At 38.2% G+C, this 20,046-nt stretch overlaps 1 protein-coding gene across 4 annotated transcripts in view; it reads left to right on the top strand.

The window, feature by feature from the left end:
* The first annotated feature begins 2,779 nt into the window (after positions 1-2,779).
* Positions 2,780-20,046, top strand: part of LOC148871783 (protein DETOXIFICATION 21-like) — a 29,751-nt gene continuing 12,484 nt past the window's right edge. The window contains exons 1-3 of one of the 4 annotated variants that reach the window (XM_088968730.1): positions 2,912-3,115; positions 3,221-3,485; positions 11,456-11,997. In XM_088968730.1, coding sequence (XP_088824856.1) covers positions 3,240-3,485; positions 11,456-11,997 — 788 coding nt within the window. In that variant the 5' untranslated portion in view covers positions 2,912-3,115; positions 3,221-3,239. Of the gene's footprint in view, positions 3,486-10,667; positions 10,949-11,455; positions 11,998-20,046 lie in introns of those variants that run through there. The other 3 variants (XM_088968731.1, XM_088968733.1, XM_088968732.1) reach the window with 3 other exon arrangements.

The following is a 20,046-nucleotide window of genomic DNA, read 5'->3' as shown; positions in this document are numbered from 1 at the left end:
AGCTACTGGACTTGCTGCATCTGGGCCTGAATGGCCCGTACACACTGTACCAGGTCACCTAGATGGTTTTTCCCCACTACAGGTGGAACCACGATGGGTTCAGTGAAGGTGGTGTTCACCGCAGAAGGGAGTGGGGTGTTCACCGCCTCGGCGGCCTGGGATAGGTTCAGCGTGGGGACCTCAAAAGTGCTAAGAGGTACAGTAAACTGACCGATACGCACGGTGGGAGCCTGAAGGTGCCCCCTAGAAATGCTCATTTCGTTGTTCTGCCTGGCGTTGCTAGAAGACGCCATTAATGATGGTGAAAGTTCGGTAAAGAAAGCTTTTTGATACATTTCCCACAGACGGCGCCATTGATGATGCACAATTCGACCACTCCTAGCTGGAAGCGGCTGAACTCCTAGCTAGCGACGGGCAAAGATACTTGCGTGAAGAGAGATGAAGGAAGCCAGGGTTGATCACTCGGTGGGAACACTCTGATGCTTAAGTTAGAATTCAGTTGCTGGAAGAGAATGAGGTTACAAGAAAATGAGAAAGCTAGAGAGTGGTGAATATGGGATACCTTGGCCCCTGGGGGATCAGAGTCCTTATACCCTGGCATCCTAACAGGTTTGGTGGGATTGATCCTGAATCTCTGCCTCGGCGATCTGTTGTCAGGTAACGTTTCAGAGTGACTGGTTGTCATCGTTAGGACTGGGGAGCTGGTGGGCTAATGCAACCGTTGTAGGGTATAGTCCCGCCAGGCATGAGACAATCTCTGGGGTTGGTAGGCACGATGCCGCCAGGCGAGAGACATGAGTGCATTCCTCAGAGTTGGCAGATACTGCGCTGCCAGATAAGGGATGTGGGTGCAGTCTTCAGGGTTGGCAGGTATAGTCCTATCAAGCAGGATGCTTCTCACGAGACATCGGGCTACCTGACAACGAGCAACCCTATAGCGAGCTGCCCGTGATGAGCTACTGGTGGCATGCCAAGGTGATTCTTCCTGAGGCAAGTCGTTTTCGAGGTGACCCACTTGCTTAGGTTCGAACTGCTAAGAACTTGGTGCTGTTGTTTTAGTTTGCGAACTAGGATGGACTCAACCCGAAGTACCTTCAGCTTGGGACATTAGTGTACTCGAGCTCGTTCTGTAACGACCTGATGGAAATTAGCACTTAGTTGTCATGAGGTATCAGGTATCATAATTTCATTGGAGGGCCAAATCCGCCCTTATCACATTCATAGCTATCTCCATTTCTAAGGACTTCACTTGTAGACACTCTCATCCTTTAATGAAATGATTTCCTTTATTATAAAAAAAAATGAATTTGAATCTGCTCCTCCAAGCGTGACTCTCCCCGACTTGAAAATATTCATTCATATGAAGATGTTTCCATTACACCGCTGAAACATTTTGTGAGGTCGGTGTGTGGTGTGCAATTTATTATTTTATTTGATAACGTGTATAGCTTTACCTAACCTAACTTCACCACTTATCAATAAATGTTATTAAATAGAAAGTAGAAAATTACAAATTAAATTGCTACTCTGTCCATCATAGAAAGACATGAATATGTTATTTTATTGGAAAAATTCATGATAGAAATACGTTCTCCTATGACTCTGACCAATCCGAAACCTCATGACTTTTGATTTAAACTCATCCCGTTAGTTATTATTTTTATGATGCGGGTTGATTAGGAGTTTAGATCTGCTACCAACATAATACTTCCAATTACTCCCAACAGTCTATTACTGTGATACATTTAAAACATTTTCTCATGAATGATATTAGTGGTATCTCAATATACGGCTGTAGTAGTTGGTTGGGACCGAATTAAAAGTATTGTTGGTAAAAGATCCCTGCTTGTTGATTGGCAATAAGCTTTTCAATATCATTTCATTTCGCTATTATAGTTGAACCATTTTCTTTATAATCTCGATTTCATCCTCATAAATTTAGTATTCACACGACCATCACAACCTTTACAGCTGTGCATTTGAAACATATAGCCAATATTGGATCTGCCAAATGTATCGCTGTGAGGACGACACGAGGGCCAATTTGTGAGGACAATATTATATATATATATATATATATTTTTCCAACTTCTGCTTTTGCATTGATTCCCAACACCTTTCTAACCACATCCCAATCATGCATCTGAAACTATTAAATAAGACTCTATATCTCCCGTGCATAATATTATAGTTGCAATGATATGTGGATAGATATAGGTAAAATTATCATTACACGGACTAGCAAATTTTAACTTTATCGGTATATTTTAAAGAATTAGACTTCGGATCTGCTATCCACCGAACATAACAATTGCATATTAAAATTATCTCCCATGTAATATTATTTATGGGAAGATATTCCCAATTCATGGTCGTGGTGCTCAGTGGTTTTAATCCAAGGCGAATCAGATGCCATGTGACGAAAATTCACTAAAATGACAAATCATGATGTACAGAGAGGCTTTCCACCAAATAAAGCACCAACCACATTTGAATTGGGAGATCACATTTCTGCCGTATATTGAAAACGTTTTCAGATGATAGTACTAATTTGGAACATCTCCATATGATAATACCAGTTCCCATGATGTGTATCATGTGAAAATGTTTTCTATACACGGCAGGATGTGCTGTACAGTATTGTGGGACGGCTCGATGTGAGTGATGTGAAATCATGTATTGGTGGGGCCAACGAAATCAATTTTTTGATGTCGGCCTGACATGAAGTAACGTATCTGTGGGGCCACTGCTTTATCCCAGCGCCACAGACTGTTGTCGTGGCAAAAGTGAACTCTTACAGGAATCCAAGTTTCTTACATTTCCAGAACGTGGGACCAGCAATAATGCTGTCCTCTAAAATTAGCCATACGTTTCTTAGTTCTTACACCACCACACCAGCAGCCATTAACGCGGGGTCGTGAAAGAATATGTCAATGATCGAAGTCGGACTGCTCGGAGACGGTAGTCAACAAAGCGTTGCTGCCCGCTTGAAAGAATCTCGGCTGCAGCCTGCACGGCGGTGTTTTCCATGCACGGGCCGGTGATCCATTGATGCTTGTTTTCTATGTGAAGGAGCCAAGAGTAAAGACAAAGTTCGGTGGAATCTCTGCAGCGTGTCAGTGTGAGACAGATTTCTTTCTTTTTATCGCAGCTCAACGACGTTAGTAAAACTCGAGGTATTGGGCTGAGGTTGATTGAGGTGTTTTGTTTTTGGGAGAAGAGAAAGAGAAGTGGAGGAGATGGACAGCGAGTTGAACAGAAAGCTTCTAGAGCCGACAGAAGAGGAGGGGGAGAAGTTGAAGAGCAAGATATGGGGAGAGTCTAAAAAGTTATGGATCGTAGCTGGTCCCTCCATATTCACCAGGTTTTCGACGTTTGGAATTTCTGTCATCAGCCAGGCTTTCATTGGACATATTGGCGCCACGGAAATGGCCGCCTATGCCCTCGTTGGCACCGTCCTCCTCAGGTTCGCTAATGGGATCCTGGTAAGTGTTCAATTTTCTCTCTTGTTTGTTTGTTTGCATTTAAAACAGTTAAACAGCTTAAACCAAAATAATTTCGATTCTATGAAAAATCCATCCGTTCTTCTCTTTTACAACATGCAGCTTAGTTAAATCATCATATACCATCTGTATTTCTCACACTTTCTCTTGTTTGTTTGCATTTAAGACAGCGTATAAAACAAATGATTTGTGTTAAAAAAAGGAAAATAGGGAGAGAAAAGGGGAAAAGACTCCAAAGGGAATTTTTGATAGTGAAAATTTCATTAGGTGTTGTTTGGTAACACTGAGATTTGAAAGCAAAGTGTTTATAAAAGAAGAAAGTAAAGGCTTACTTTTTTGTGCTTTTTCTAAGGCCTAAATGTAGCAAAATGCAATAAAGGTTTTAGAACCCCTAAAGATTAAAGTACGGATTCATAAATCCCATGACTAAATCATGGGATATCACTAATATCCCTTAGATGACTTGCCCAAGTGTGAAAAGCATGAATTTTCGATCAATTCATCCTCTTGGCTCCATGCTCAGCCCAAGTAGTGAAGATGATCGAATTCTCTAGTTAAAAACTTGATAGTTAAAGGTCCGGAGCCCAGAATAAAGTTTTAGATTTCTGAACCGCCATTGTTCCTGACGGTCAGATCGTTCCGCTTGGGAATTATTCAGGCAACTAATTCTGTTTTATTTTAAACTTGGTCTTTGGCAAAAATCTGTTGAAAAAATCAATAATCTATTGATCAGTATGATCGAACTGTTGATCCATTGACCTATTCTTTTATTTTTTTTAATTTATTTGTCAAAACTGGCCATCCGTTTAAATTCGTTGATCCGTACGCCATTGTTCCGGACGATCAAACCATCAACCCAAAAACTGATGGCCATAACGGTTTTATTTCCGGGTCATTTTTTAAAATGTTGATTCCTACTAGGTCTTAGTATAGGCCCATCTTGCCCCTTCCATTCTTTGGAAGATATCATGTATATGTTTGGCATCGATGCATGATGTTGTAGATACATAAATGGTATTGCTGAGAAAGCGGTGTCTTTTTTTTCTACTTGGAAATGTTGCTACCAGATAGGATATTTCCTGAAGAAACAACACTTTATGTTTGGTACTAATGTTTCATGTCTGTGTACCCATTATAAGAAGTCCATGTCACTACCACATTATGTTTTCATTGGTAGTAACAAGTTATAATCTGAAAAAACGCTAAATTTTGTATTGTTTAAAACAACTTTTTTTCAATTTCCAAGATATGATTTGAAACTCTGTTTTTTATAAAAAAAACGATTACAAACAAGCAGGCATTTATTTGAGCATTGTTTTTTCGAACGTGATGTGTAACCGATGGATGCCAAACAGACGCCATGTTAATCAACCACTCAACGTTGTTAGGGAGAAGAGAAAGTAAATTCGAATTAATTGAACGTGATAGCTGTTGACCGCTGTGGAACCACCGGTAATGCATTAATGCCCATGCCGGTGCAAAAGTACGTGGGACCCATAATGAACATGTATTTTTATTGAGCTAATCCTTATCCAGAGAAAGTGGCTTATGCCTTATGGAGTTTGTGAACAAAGAAAAAATAAGCATAGCTTAGGTGACCAGGGAGAGTTTTGGAAATATATTATTTTATCTTTCACTTGTCATCTTATAAGCTGCAACACAATCACATTGGTAAAGATTGGGGTGACGTGGAAGGCTCTTGATGGAAACTCACATTGTATAAAACCTTTAGTCCACAAAATGCATGTACCCTTCAATCATAATGTTTTGCAAAGGGTGAAAAGTAATGGGAGCTCGCCTCTTGATGGCAACAAATCCCCTCACCCCCAAGGTTCAAAATATCAGTGGTTTCACGATACGCTCCTATGTGGCAATTAAAATCTTCACTCTTTCAATGATGGAAAGAAAATAAGACTCCGTTTAGTTTGTGGGAAGATTTGGGTGGGATGGGAAAAGATGGGATAGGATGGAATGGAAAAATGTAAAAATTTATACTTCTATTATTTGGTTTTATATGTGGAAAAATAATGGGAAAAGCACTATGACGAATTACTTCTTTGTTGTGGGGTGTTCTATTTCACCAAGAGGATGATGAATAGTAGTTTGTCGGTAGAAAGTGAAGACAATGATTGAAAAGCGAACATTGCTGTTGGAGATAGTAGTTTGGACTAATAGGTAGCAGCAAACTGTTCAGACTAAAGAGAAACCTAATTTTCCTATTCGGAAGAAGAAAAAGGAGGAAGGGGAGTGACTATTGATCATCTCCTACCTTCGGACTAACAGGTAGTAGCAGACCGAACCCCCATTTCTCTCCATTTCTAAATCTTACTCACATTTTCCTCTCCTTCTCCCTCCATCCTCTTCTTTGTTCATTAGTCCTCTGTTGAACGTCTCTGTTTGTGGTGAGGGAAGAAGTACACCAGAGTATATCACGTTTCTCGTATCGTTTTCAACATAAACCCAACACTCATGAAGCTATGGTTGGTAAGCTTGGTTTTCTTAATTGAATCTCTCCAAATCGGCCACAAATCATTGTTCTTGTCTAAAGAGAGGTACTCTGAAATTGAATCGAGTTCAAATCTCCTTTGTATACCAATTGAGTTCAGGATGGACATAGAAGGTATTCCTTTGCCTGATTCGCCTTAAACTTAAGAAGAGCTACCAGAGCCGTTGGTGAAATCTTAGCAAACCAACTCCTACTTTTGGGTTCGAATGGGGAAAGGGAGGTAGCAGATCGCTGATGATAACGGGGAAGGCACTGGTTCTCTCCCTCCTCTGTTCATCGTCGCTGGTTGCCTCCTTTGTTCATCGTCGATGGTAACGGTGCTTTCTCAAATCCACGATTTTGGGATCTAACATCCCATATTTTTCTCATTCCATCCCTTTGTTTCCCTCAAAACAAATGAGAGAAAAATGAATATTTTTTGAATATTTGCTTTTTCTCATCCCCATCCCACAAACCAAATGAGCCTAAAGAGAAAATATCAAATCAAACCCATAAATCTTTCTTCATTACTAACCAAAAGGTCCAAAATCTTTCTTTGAGCCAATAAAAATCCCACAAAAAATCGCTAAAGATTTGAGCAAAACTCAGCCTAAGATGGGTTTGTTATCGAGACAACCTTTGTGTCTTATTTCTCTTACCCTCGTTATCTCAAAAGTAGGGCTGTTCATCAAAGTTTATGGTCGGCTTTAGTTTAGTAATTTTTCAACCCAATCAAGTTAGGTCAATTTCGGTTTGGTCATTTGTAAATGGGCCAAAACCGAACTGACTTGACTATAGACATACATTTTCATATTAATATGAGAAATTTATATTATAAATTTATTTTTTAAATAATACTATTGTAATTTTTAAAATTAAATTAATTTTTTTTTTAATTTAAATCTTTTTAAACCACCGACCAAAACGAAAACTGATCCAAACTGATACAACCTGAGTTGACCTATTTTTACCAATAATTAGTTAGTTTTGGGTGACCAACTCCCCAACCTTACAAAGTCACTCCAGTTGGCTGAATACCTTGCCACCAAATCGAATCAACCCGTGAATACCCCTAATTAGAAGGCTCAAGTTAAATGTGGAAGCTCAATCTCTGGCCAAAATGTATATTGAAAAATGCTATATTAGTTCCATATACTACTCAAATGGGGTCTAAGTAGATCATCTTCAAGCATTAGATTAGGAAATCCCATGGTGGGGATGGGAGAGATGTTATTGTTTGAATAGAGTTTGGGCATTTTTTTAGTTTTAGCGCCCGGTGAAAAGTAACATGGTGAGAGGTGATTTAAAAACTTGCAGAAAAATTTTAACTTTTACAAACCTCCCTTGTAGAAAAAACTTGTAGTTACCTCCCTTTGCTTATTGTCTTGGATGGAAAATGTTCTCCTTAATGCATTAGTTTTTCAAAGTACCATTTTGCCCTTATATCTATCAATTTATATGAAAATTTACTAAAATACCCCCACAAGAAATTTTCACTTTTAATTAAAAAAATCTTCGTATTAAATTGATAAGAATAAAGTAATTTTACTCTTTAAAAATGTTAGGTTTAGTGAAGTTTAGAAGGGCAAATCTATCATTTTGAATCATATTGAAAGATGCTCTAATAAGTTGTAAGGGTAATTTCGTTACTTTGAAGTCTTCATTATTTGAATAAAGATGGTGGGGAGGTAATTGCAGATTTTTAGTAAATTACGAGGGAGGATTTTAGATTTTACCCTAAATATAAGCATAATTATTAATTAATAAAATAGTTAAATAATAAAAAATATATAATTAATTAAAGGATGAACAATTAATAAACAGATTAAATAATAAATTGGATAATTTTAAAATTTAATAAATAATGAATAAAATGATTAAATAATTAATAAAAGGATAAAAAATTGATAAAGGGTTATATAATTAATGAAAGGATTAAAAATTAATAAAGTGACTAAATTATAAAAAATATTAATTATTTTGTTACTTTATTAATTAAATATTAATTTAATAAGTAATAATTATTATTAGTTAATTTCTAATACCCACAAATTAATTGTAAGTTAGTAAATAATTCTTAATCACGACCATTTAATAAGTATTATTTAACAAATAATTATATGTACTTTTTAACATTTGTTTAATAATGAACTTCTCGTTAAATATTAAACGTTATTATAGCATTATTCATCAAAATCATTAACAATTGTCATTAACTCTTACGCAATTATTTAATAATTAATTACTTTACTATATTAATTTTGAATTATGCGATTTATTATTGAATTATTTTTACTATTACGGTTGAATGATTTAAGCCTATTTTATTTAAATATTAAACTATTAAATTATTTAATTAGCAATATAAACGTAATTAACATATCATAAGCAGAGACAGAACAACCACAGAGAAGGGGACACCAGTTGGGAAGTCATTTGTGGAAACTGCTATTCGTACTTGTCCTTGCCGTTCACTTCCTATAAACCTGAAATGCACACTGCAACGTAAGGGAATTCACCGTTTTTCTTGTTTAAACTCGCCGGGGAGAATGACGTCGGGAGTCTGCCATTAACCGCAAGAACCCGCTATACAACGCTGCTACAGTAATGGGTAGGGCTGTTCATAAGAAGGCCCAATCCAATCAAACCGATCAATCTGGACCGACCCAATCTGAGTTGGCCGAATTTTCATAAGCACCGGTCGGTTTCGGGTTGTACAAATTCATAAACCGATGAAAATCGAAACCGACCCGATCCGAACCGACTTAGTTCCTACTTAACTAAGTTGCCTCTATCCTAATTCATAATTACAACCTAACCTAGTCTTCCGGTTCCTATTTAATTAAGTTGTCTCTATCCTAGTTTTTATAGTTTTTTACACCAAATAGGCAACCAATTAGGCAATTACAATTAGAATTAGGTGTTCTTTTTTACTTAGATTAGAACTTAGAAAGTTTCTTGAAATATACAAATTTCAGCATTCTTTCTTTAAAACAATTTGACTTTCTATTTTCTTGATAACTTTTGTCTTCTATTCTAATTCTAATTTTTTAAATATATTTCCAGAAAATATCTTAAAAACTTCAGTTTTCAGAATAGATATTTCCTTCTAGGCTTCTATGTCCTTTTTGTACAGGAGCAAAACCGAAACCAACCCAACCCGACTCAAACCGACTAGGTTGGTTTTGCTTAACACTGGGTCGGTTTCGGTTTTCATCTCAGGTAACCCGACCAGGTCGGGTCGGTTGGGAAAACCCCAGTAAACCGACCCAACCCGACCCATGAACAGCCCTAGTAATGGGATGGGGCAGTGAAATGAATCCCTGTGCATTTGAGTTTTTATAATGAAACTAACCTAAGGATGTATTTGTATTTTGTTTAAAGGAAAAGGTAGGGAAACCTTTACAAACTTTACCTTTCCCTACTTTTTCCTTCAAATCAAACACAACCTAAAGGAAATGGGATAAAAAGGTGAGGGCAAATTGGTTATACAAGGTATCTTATAAAGCGAAGCGAATATTTGCGTTAGTTTTGGTGCTCGCCAAAATAGTTAAATGTGATTATATAAAACAATCTTATATCTTTATCCTTTCCTTGTACAAGTGCCCTTAAGCTAAGAAAACTATGGCGGCACTAATTACTTTCATCAAGCAGGATCAATTCTAAACCGAATGGTGCCTTAGGCGCTCTATTTTGTTGCAGCGCAATTCTGAACTGGATACAATTTGTTTGTAATCATAACTTGCACTCAAATACTCCCACTCCAAAAAGAAAAATAAAAGAAAAGAAAAGCCATGATGTATGTCCCTAGCAATCTCATATAAAGCAGGGACCAATCATCATGATTTCCACCTCATATAAAGGTGAGGACCATATCATCTTACTTAGACTGTGTTTGGTTGCAATGTAAATAAATTTGTACTGATGCAAAACCATGACAGTGCAAATGATTGAGTGTAAATTCTGACCTATTTTTGTTTCAAATTTTAGCTTATTTTATTTGATTGCAGTACAAATGAAATAAATTAAGACATGAAGCATATAAGTATAATCCAAAACAAAATTAAACAAAAATTTACATTTTTTTTACATTTGTACTCCCATGTATTTGTACTAGTGCAAATAAATTTGCACTACAACCAAAGACAACATTAGTTTCATTTGGGAAGAATACAAATGCAAAAATAACCTGGTCAAATACAAATTTCTGGTTGGAAAAGTGCAAAGTTAGTTTATCTTTGTAATGACAATTTTGTATTCTTGCCAAATGATTTTTAGTTGTGAAAAGTACAAGCACAAATCCCAAGATTGGAATTCACTTTTTTTTACATTGAACAACTTGAATGCAAAAGTTTGCATTCATTTTTTTTTTAATACCAACTTTTGCTCTCATTTGAATGCAAATGTATCTTGAAATCTATATTTGCTGTCATTATCAATATACAAATACATTCTTACCAAACACTTGCTAATTTGAACCAGAGTGCATATATGCACCGAACTGGTATTTGCGCCCTTCCCAAACACAGCCTTAGTATTTTACCTGTGCTGTGTTTGGTAAGAATGCAAAAAGTGTATGTATCTATGTTACTGGAAATTCGGTTAAATAAAAGTATAGATGCAAACTTGGTTCAAGTTTTGATTGATAAATTTTGCGCTATGTTTGTTTATGATAGTACAAACATGGTTTTCAAAACTTTTAGTGCAAAAAAGAAATAAATTGACTTTCACTTTCAATATAAAAATGTAATTTTACCAAACAACTGCAAAACCACACAACCAAAAAACCAAACATGAGTACAAGTTCAGCTTTGTTCTACATTTTCATTCTTTGGTTTCGTTGCATGTCCTCCCGCAATCACAGAAAAAAGCAAGAAGAGTTCCAAGTCCAGTCAAAGATTCATATCGACATGCATGGCTTGCAATCGATTTTAGTAGGACCATAAACGGGTAAAATCAAGTAAGATATTAGGTTGAATGGTTCCTTGAGAATGACAACTTATTAATTTGCCTTTTTTTTTTATAATTTTTATTTTGAAAATCTAAATATGTTGATTCTGAGATATGCATTACAAGTCATATATACCATAATTTTAATTGATGAAAAATATTCAATCATTATGACTGATTGTTATGTTTGTGCCTTGAATTCTTTGTAGTGACCCATTTTATCAATCCGTCCGAAAATAATTTGAGAAAAATTCAATCATTATTACAGATTGTGTGATTATGATTTATTCTGTAAGTGAGATTGTGAGTGCACAACTCTACTTTTCTTCTCGATTGCTGACTATATAGTGGATTTTTGCTCCTCATTCACCCCGTGGTCGTAGGCTATAAGCCAAACCACGTAAATCTGTGTTCTTTGTGCTTACTTCCATCTCTGTTTTCCTTTCATTTTGAGTGCCATTCGAATCGGTATTTCTTGGGTTTTTCGTAACACTGATTATTCATTTGGTGTATGCAGTTAGGCATGGCTAGTGCACTAGAAACTCTATGTGGGCAGGCATACGGTGCTAGGCAATACCATATGCTAGGTGTTTATCTTCAAAGGTCATGGATTGTTCTAATCATTTCTTCATTATTTCTACTTCCAGTCTTCCTTTTCACAACCCCAATTTTGAGGTTCTTAGGTCAGGATGAAGCTATAGCTGAGGTGGCGGGGACAATTGCACTGTGGTTGATCCCTGTGGCATTTTCATTCATTGTATCCTTCACCTGCCAAATGTTTCTCTCAGCACAAAGCAAAAACATGATCATCAGTTACTTGGCAGCATTTTCACTTTCAATCCACATCTTTCTGTCATGGCTTTTGACAGTCAAGTATAAATTTAGACTTCCTGGTGCAATGATATCAACAATCTTAGCATACTGGATACCAAATATAGGACAGCTTCTATTTGTTATTTGTGGAGGATGCCCCGAAACATGGAAGGGTTTTTCATTCCTTGCATTCAAGGATCTTTGGCCAATTATCAAGCTCTCTCTTTCATCTGGTGCCATGCTATGGTATGCTTCTTTCTGTCTTTTGTAGGCTAAAATATTCAGTAGTTTGTAAATTTGAACACTGAACTAATTTGATCTCTTGTCTGCATTGATTAAGTAGCCAAGACCCACATTGGTTATTTCTTCTTCCATGAGAACCTTGAATATTGTATCTCAAGGACTATATTGTTATTATTATTATTTTTTCCTTTGGTGATTCTTCATGTTTGGGTTATAATGGGGAAACTAAAAAAACAAAAAAACCTAAATATTTTTGCAGAAAAAAGTTTTTCCCTGAAAGAACCTCTATAGGATGTAATTGAACACCTTAACAAAAGGATAACAGAATAGAGGAAATTTTGAACTCAAGGCTTACTAACCATTACTATAGACCATAATTTTCTTTCAAATTTATTAAACCATATGAAAAAGGAATTTTTTTTCTAGCCTCATGGACATAATTTAAAATTAGACCATAAAAACTACCATGAGGGGATTGGAACACTATGTTTGATCTAACATATTTCCTGCCATCTGATGAATAAGCATGGGAAAACATCTCCCCACTCATATTTTTCAGCTTTGGTTTGAAAAGCTAAAATTGTCAATTTCGTAAGGAAAGCTAAGGCCGGGAACTTTGACCAAGGTGTTAGGAATTGGTAAAGGAAGAAACTACGGATTTTCTTTCTTTCAATTTCTTTTTTTTTTTTTTTTAAATGGGCCATATATATAGAAATATTCAACTTTTGGGGTGGTACTTTCTCATATTTTTCCTAGAAACATTGGAAATGTATTTTCTCTCATGATAATAAAAATGATTGGAAGTGAGCCCAATGAAAAGCTTCAGATAGTGGACAACAGCAAGAGGACTGTATGTGAATATAGGTTAGGTTGGTCTCTGGTTTCAAATGTGAGTACATGCAGATTTTAGATCTAAAATTTTGAACAACTCAGTTAGGAGGACAGGTCCAGGCCTTTCTTTCAAAAAGGAAAAGGGCTAAATATAGCTAGAGATTGATGACATTTCTTTGTGAAGTCTGCACCAGTTCATGTAGGCATCTATTTCCATGGCCCTACAAACAGACTTGGTATAACCATTATTATTTTAAAAGGCATATGAGAGCTTGGGTTATCTGCATTTGAACTTGAAGGAATTTTCCTTTGAGTCCACATCAAATTATGCCATGTCAAAACTACCTACTTGATTACAGGTTATAAAATTTAATTTCCTTAATTTTGGATGTGGTTTAATGTGCACAAGCTTAGTTTCTGTCTCCATTATTCTCATCTGCATCATCTTAGTCTACTTCTTTTCATTGAAATTTTGTTCGCCCAAGAGTAGACATGCAATGGTGGGGACACCATGATTGAAAGTTTTCTTAGCCCTCTATTATTAGCTCTCCTTTGATCTTTGAATCCTTCTGGCAGACACCCCTCTGTTATGAATACAGAGTTCATAGATCATGCCAAACCCAGTTGGTGGTTTGGCATCCCAAATGAAATTCTTTTCACTGACCTCCAAAGTGATGGCTTATTTCATCATTTCTGAAATAAAGATTGTTCTCCAACTGCCAAAACATATTCAAAGGATTGAATCTGGTGGATGGAGGGAGGGAGGGAGCAACAAGTTACCATCCACCCTGACCCTAGACCACATAGTCTCTTTAAACAAAACCAATAACCTGCAAGTTACCATCATTTCTGAAGTAAAGATTGTGCTTCAAGTGTCAACACACATTCAAATGATTGAATCTGGTGGAGGGGTAGAGAGAGAGAGAGAGAGAGAGAGAGAAGAGAAACAAGTTACATCCACCCTGACCCTAGACCACATAGTCATTTTAAACAAAACCAATAACCTCAAGTTACCATCAAGGAAGACTTAGGCACACCCCCTGATCTGGCCAGTGAATTGAGTGTCTTTCACAATATCATAAGACTGTTAGGTCGAATGACATATGGATTAGTGTCCTTGAAGAGCCCACCCAAATATGTTTTTTCTGCCCCTTGAATTCACAGTGTTCGTGCTTCATTTTGCACTTCTGTACTGGTTTCAATCCATTATTATTGTGGTTTCTTGGATATTTTGTGTCAGATTTATTTTGGATTTATTTTCTAAAATGAATTTTATCCATTATATCTCTAACACTGTAATGGTGGAGCTCTACAACCAAAGATCAGTCTTGAAATAATGAGTGCTCTCATGAAACAATAATTAGAATGAACTAGAATGAAGTTTGCATATTAGAAGCCCAGTACTCCTCTGATACTTCATGATATCTTAGAGCCACCATTCTTTGCCTAGACTAGTGTGGTTTCTTATACACCATGTGGTAAAGAGAGAGAAAAAGAAAGAAAAAGAGAAAGAGAAAGAGAAAGAGAATGGAGAGAGATCTAGCTGGTAGTTCATTCATCACTTTCTATTTATCACAATTTAGTGAGGACTTGAAAGAAAACTTTGCTTCCAAACACATACAATCTGATATATGAGGCTTGTACATAAACTCTAGCATTCCAGGTTGTGTTTTGTGAGATGTCATTCACAAGGTGGCTTTTGGTTAGTCAGAAATCTATCTATCATCTCTACTCTTCATCTTGTTTCTTCCTTTATTCTTTTTTTGTTACTTGATTTTCTTGTCATTTCTCTGAAATTTGTTATGATTCGGCCTGCCTTAGAATTCTATCTATCTGAGATTGGTTAGGTAGAAAGAGGTAGAAAGGTGGAAGAAAGAGAGAAAGAGAGAAGGGGAAATTCTGATTCGAACTAGAAGTGTCAACATAACCTTCTCCCAGTTGGCCAGACAAAACTTATATTATTAAACTGATTGAAAAGACATATGTGCCCTTATTTAAGTTAGGAGCACTAGTTCCAACATAACATTACAGATCAGCAACATTAATCTAGGTAAAAAGACAGAAATACCCCTACGCTAACACTCCCCCTCAAGCTGGTGAGTATATATCATATACTCCCAGGTTGTTACATATGTAGTCCACTCTTCCCCGACTCAAGTCTTTTGTAAATAAGTCAGCTCATTGATTTCCTGTATTAACATGTGTAGTGTCTAGTTCTCCATTTAGCACCTTCTCCCTTACAAAGTGGCAGTCTACTTCAATGTGCTTGGTTCTTTCATGAAACACCGGATTAGAGGAAATATGAACTGCAACCTAATTATCACAATAGAGCTTCATTGGAGTGTTGATGTTGTACCCTACTTCCTGTAGAAGGTTCCTTAGCACACTAATTCACAAGCAGTGTGCACCATAGCCTTATATTCTGCTTCTGCACTGCTTCTTGCCACAACCGTCTGCTTCTTACTTTTCCATGTCACCAGGTTACCTCCCAGGAAAGTGCAATAGCCTGTAGTAGACCGCCTATCAGATATAAAACCGGTCCAATCAGCATTAGAATACCCTTCTATTTCAAGTTGTCCGCCACTCTTTTATATCAGATCGCGACCTAGAGCCCCTTTTAGATACTTCACAATTCTCAAAACTGCATTCCAATGATGAATCAGAGGTTTTTGGATGAACTGGCTTAGGTAGTTCAGTTTGCCCACAAGTCGTCAGTATCTGCCAGGGTCTTCAAACACTTCACCCATATCACTGCTTAGCTTGGTATTTGTGTCCATGGGTGTTCCAGCTGGTTTGGCACCCAACAAGCCTGTTTCTTCCAACAAATCAAACACATATTTTCTCTGGCACAGGTTAATACCATACTTGGATCTTGCTACCTCTATCCCCAAGAAGTATTCAGCTTACCGAGATCCTTTGTCTGAAAGTGATCCTGCAGATAAGTCTTCAGCCTGTCAATACCCATGTTATCATTTCCAATAAAAACAATATCATCTACATACACCACCAACAATATTTTTTTCTCTTGGAGAGTCATGACTAAATACAGAATGGTCAACTTTGCACTGTTTCATACCAAACTAAAGGGATAGGAAATCCGTCATATGGACGCCCAAGATTGCAGAATAAATGAGGGCGAATTTCAAAAATTTTTCTTTCCCTTCAACTGGGAATCGAATTCCCAATTTAGAAAATCATATTTTCAAGGATCATTCTTGAACCATAAACTAAACCAGATCTGAACCAAAAGGAGGAGAGAGAGATAATACCTGATACAGAGAAATAATATCTCTGAACGGAGGTGTTCATGTCCAAGGTAGAAACCAAAATTTGCTCCCACTGAAGATGGCGCAGTGCAGGGTGGAGCAGAATCATCAGTGTCCTTCCTAAGAACTTGATTCTTCCCAAGAATCACCTGGGCGGCTAGTGAATACAACTCCTACTAATCTTTTCTCCAAAAGATTGGAATCAAGATCCGATCTTGATTTCTCCCAAGCAATGGAGATCGAACTGCAAAAGGCGGCGGCTGCAGGAAGGAGGCGGCAAGAGAGTATTTGCAGGGTGCAGAATTCTCTCTTCTGTGATCTCAGCTCTAAAGACAAGACTGTTGCTGGTGAGTCTCTTGGATGTCTAAAGGCTGCCGCCCCCTCTTCCTTTTATATACTTAAAGGGATCAGCTCCTAATCCCATTAGGAGTTGCTAACCCAAATCATATCTGGATTAGAAGTCCCTTTAAGATAAGGGATAATCCTTATCTTATCTGCAGATTAGATCAGCTAGCTCCTAATCTAATTAGGAAGTTTTCAAATCTAAATCTCATTTAGATCTTGGACTCTCTGAGTGGATAGGGTGTGGGCCCAATCCTATCATCTGATCTTATCTCAGAATTCGCCCCTTAAAGACTAATCAAATTAGCCCAGTTCGAAATGGGCTTAAGACCCATTAAGGGTTATGTATTCATTAAGCCTTCCAAACTGCTACCCAGTTGGGCTTCCTTGTATGGCGTGGGACCCAAACATTGATCTACACATCAGCCACATGGGTTCAGCCCAACCTTTGTTACAAGGTCTGGCCGAATACACTGTTATGGACAGTGCACCCCCTAAAAACCCATCAGATGGGCTCTATGGGCCCAACACTTACCCTAAGTGGTCTCTGGGCCAAGCCACCTTGTAACACCCAGGGACTGTGGGTAGATGCAAGATTAGCCCATCAGGTATTATCCTCAATGGCCTTACACTCAACCTCTCAGCCCATAATGATCATACACTGCCCGACAAGAGATGACCTCTCCCTTGGTTGCAAGGAACAGTGTTGCACTCTCTCAAGTATTGATCCCGGGAATTAAAACCTTTTGCAAACATTTCGAAACCATAATATATATATACTTTTATATTTCATATAAAATATATTTTGCAAAACAAATCTCAACAATTGAAATCGGCTGCCGGCAGTCTTGGTTTCCATTAGTGAGAGTGCATCCCCGATCATTACCTTTGTTCGACAAAGGGGCTGATCCTGTCACTATGATCACCCACTCAAATGAATTCTCAGACTGTCCCAACATACCTAGGTTTTGACCCCCACTAAGGATCTCAGTGATTGGTATATCAAAGACAGCCCAATCCGACACCTAGTGCAGTATCATAATCGAGTCTAGGGGTTGGGTGTAACTTTCCAGTTTTGCCCATCAATCTCCAAGGTCCAAGGCAATACTGGAAATCTGGTCCAGTTCAAAGATTCAATTAATCCCACACTGTATGTGCCTAGGGTCTCACCCCGGTAGCTGAGACAAGCCACCCCAACCGACTTGGTGGCACCACAGTGTCAGCCTTGTCAGGATAGGTCTCCCCAGACCGACCCACTGGCTGTGATCATTCTAAACTAACACGAGTCTCATTAAGTGTCCAGTTTAAGGGTATTACACAGAAACATACCATGGGAACATGAATCAAATATGCAATTTTATTCATTTACAATAAACTCATAAAGTACATCAATTTGATTGAAACTAATGGCTTACAAAACTGTCTAACAGCTCCCACTTGCACTTAGGTCCAATCAAGTAGTAGCCGGAGTCTCATGCTTTCCACGTGTTTCTCGAACACTTTTTGTGATAGTGGCTTTGTCAATGGGTCTGCTACATTCTCCGTTGATGCTACATCTTACTGTCATCCTCCCGTAGGTCCAGTGTTGTCATACAACAGTGGAATGGGTGATGTGCTGAATTCCAAATTCAGGAATGAACACTTTCATTCAAAAGGCAGCCTCACTTACGGAAATGCGCTCGGCTTGGGTTGTGGACTATTAATTTGCAACTTAGGACCCTTGTTTGCTGCTTTTCCAGCAAACAACACACAATCCTATCGTGAAAACATACCCAGATGTAGACTTTCTATCATCTGGATCCGACTGAAAATCGATATCTGTATACCCTTGGATCTGTAGTGAGCTACCATCGAATACTAGACAAAACTCTTTTATCCTTCGAAGGTACTTAAGTATGTTTTTCACAGTAGTCCAATGCTCCTGCCCTGGGTTGGCCTGAAATCTGCTTACTACACTCACTGCCTGAGCAATGTCAGGGCGAGTGCACAGCATGGCATACATGATGCTCCCTACGACAGAGGCATAGGGAACGTCCTTCATGCCATCAATCTCCTCAGAAGTCTTGGGAGACATCTTCTTGGAGAGAGTGACTCCGTGCCTGAAAGGAACATTTCCTTTCTTGGAGTTTTCCATGCTGTATCTTTTGACTATTTTGTCAATGTAGGCAGATTGGGATAATCCTATTGTCCGCTTTGATCTATCTTTATAGAGTCGAAGACTCAGTATATAGGAGGCCTCTCCAAGATCTTTCATGGAGAATTGTTGTGAAAGCCATACTTTTACCGTAGTCAGCATTCCTACATCATTCCCAATGAGTAGAGTGTCATCTACATACAGAACCAATAAGGTAACCTTATCTCCACTGTACTTCCTGTAAACACAGGGTTCATCCGGATTCCGCTCGAAGTCAAACGATTTGACGGCAGAGTCAAAACGGATGTTCCAACTTCTAGAATCTTGCTTAAGTCCATACATGGATCTATTAAGTTTACATACCATGTTTTCCTGACCCACAGCTATGAAGCCTTGCGGCTGCTGCATATAGATATTTTCAGTAAGATCTCCATTCAGGAATGCAGTTTTGACATCCATTTGCCAAATCTCATAATCATGGTATGCTGCTACAACTAACATGATCCTAATGGATTTAAGCATGGCCACAAGCGAAAAGGTTTCCTCATAATCGATGCCCTCTTTCTGAATGTACCCTTTCGCCACCAGACGAGCTTTGAAGGTCTCAACCCTACCATCGGGGACCTTCTTCCTCTTGTAAATCCATTTGCAACCAATTGCTTTTACCCCGGAGGGCGGATCTACTAGAGTCCAGACTCCATTGGTCTCCATTGAGTCCATCTCTACTCTCATGGCCTCCACCCACTTCTGGGAATCTATGTCCAACATAGCTTCCGCGTAAGTCATGGGATCCTCCTCACTAGTCAAGGTTTCCATCAAGTAACTATCCTGGTCATAAACATAACGGACTGGTGGCCTGGATACCCGAGTGGATCTTCTAGGTTGGTCACTACCTAGAATTTGTGGGACATCTCCCATTGCTCCTGAGCTCTCCTCATCAAGAACAATTTCCTAACGATGGGTGTCCAGGATATAATTGGTCTCCAAGAACTGGGCATTTCGACTGCAGAACACTTTCTGCTCATTTGGGTCATAGAAAAGGTAACCTACAGAGCCTTTTGGGTAGCCTACAAATAGGCAACGACTGGTCTTGGATTCCAGCTTGTCCGCACTTGTTCTTTTAACGTGTGCTGGACAACCCCAAATCTTCAAGTGTCTGACACTTGGTTTCTTTCCGGTCCAAAGTTCATATGGAGTGTTCGGAACCGATTTGGTTGGAACCCGATTCAGCACGTAGATCGCAGTCTCTAATTCGTAACTCCAAAAGGATGTGGGTAACTCTGAGTGTATGAGAAGTGACCGGACCATATCTAATAAGGTCCTATTCCTCCTCTCTGAAACACCGTTAAGTTGTGGTGTAGCAGGAGGAGCTAATTATGATACTATCCCATTGTTCTTTAAGTAGTACCTAAACTCGTTAGAGAGATACTCGCCACCTCAATCAGATCGAAGGGCTTTAATTTATCTCCCCAACTGTTT

Source organism: Nelumbo lutea, chromosome 2 (assembly GCF_056320005.1).
Source record: "Nelumbo lutea isolate HS-2025 chromosome 2, American lotus-T2T, whole genome shotgun sequence".
NCBI classification, from domain to species: domain Eukaryota; kingdom Viridiplantae; phylum Streptophyta; class Magnoliopsida; order Proteales; family Nelumbonaceae; genus Nelumbo; species Nelumbo lutea.
This window is presented reverse-complemented; position numbering and strand designations above follow the sequence as displayed.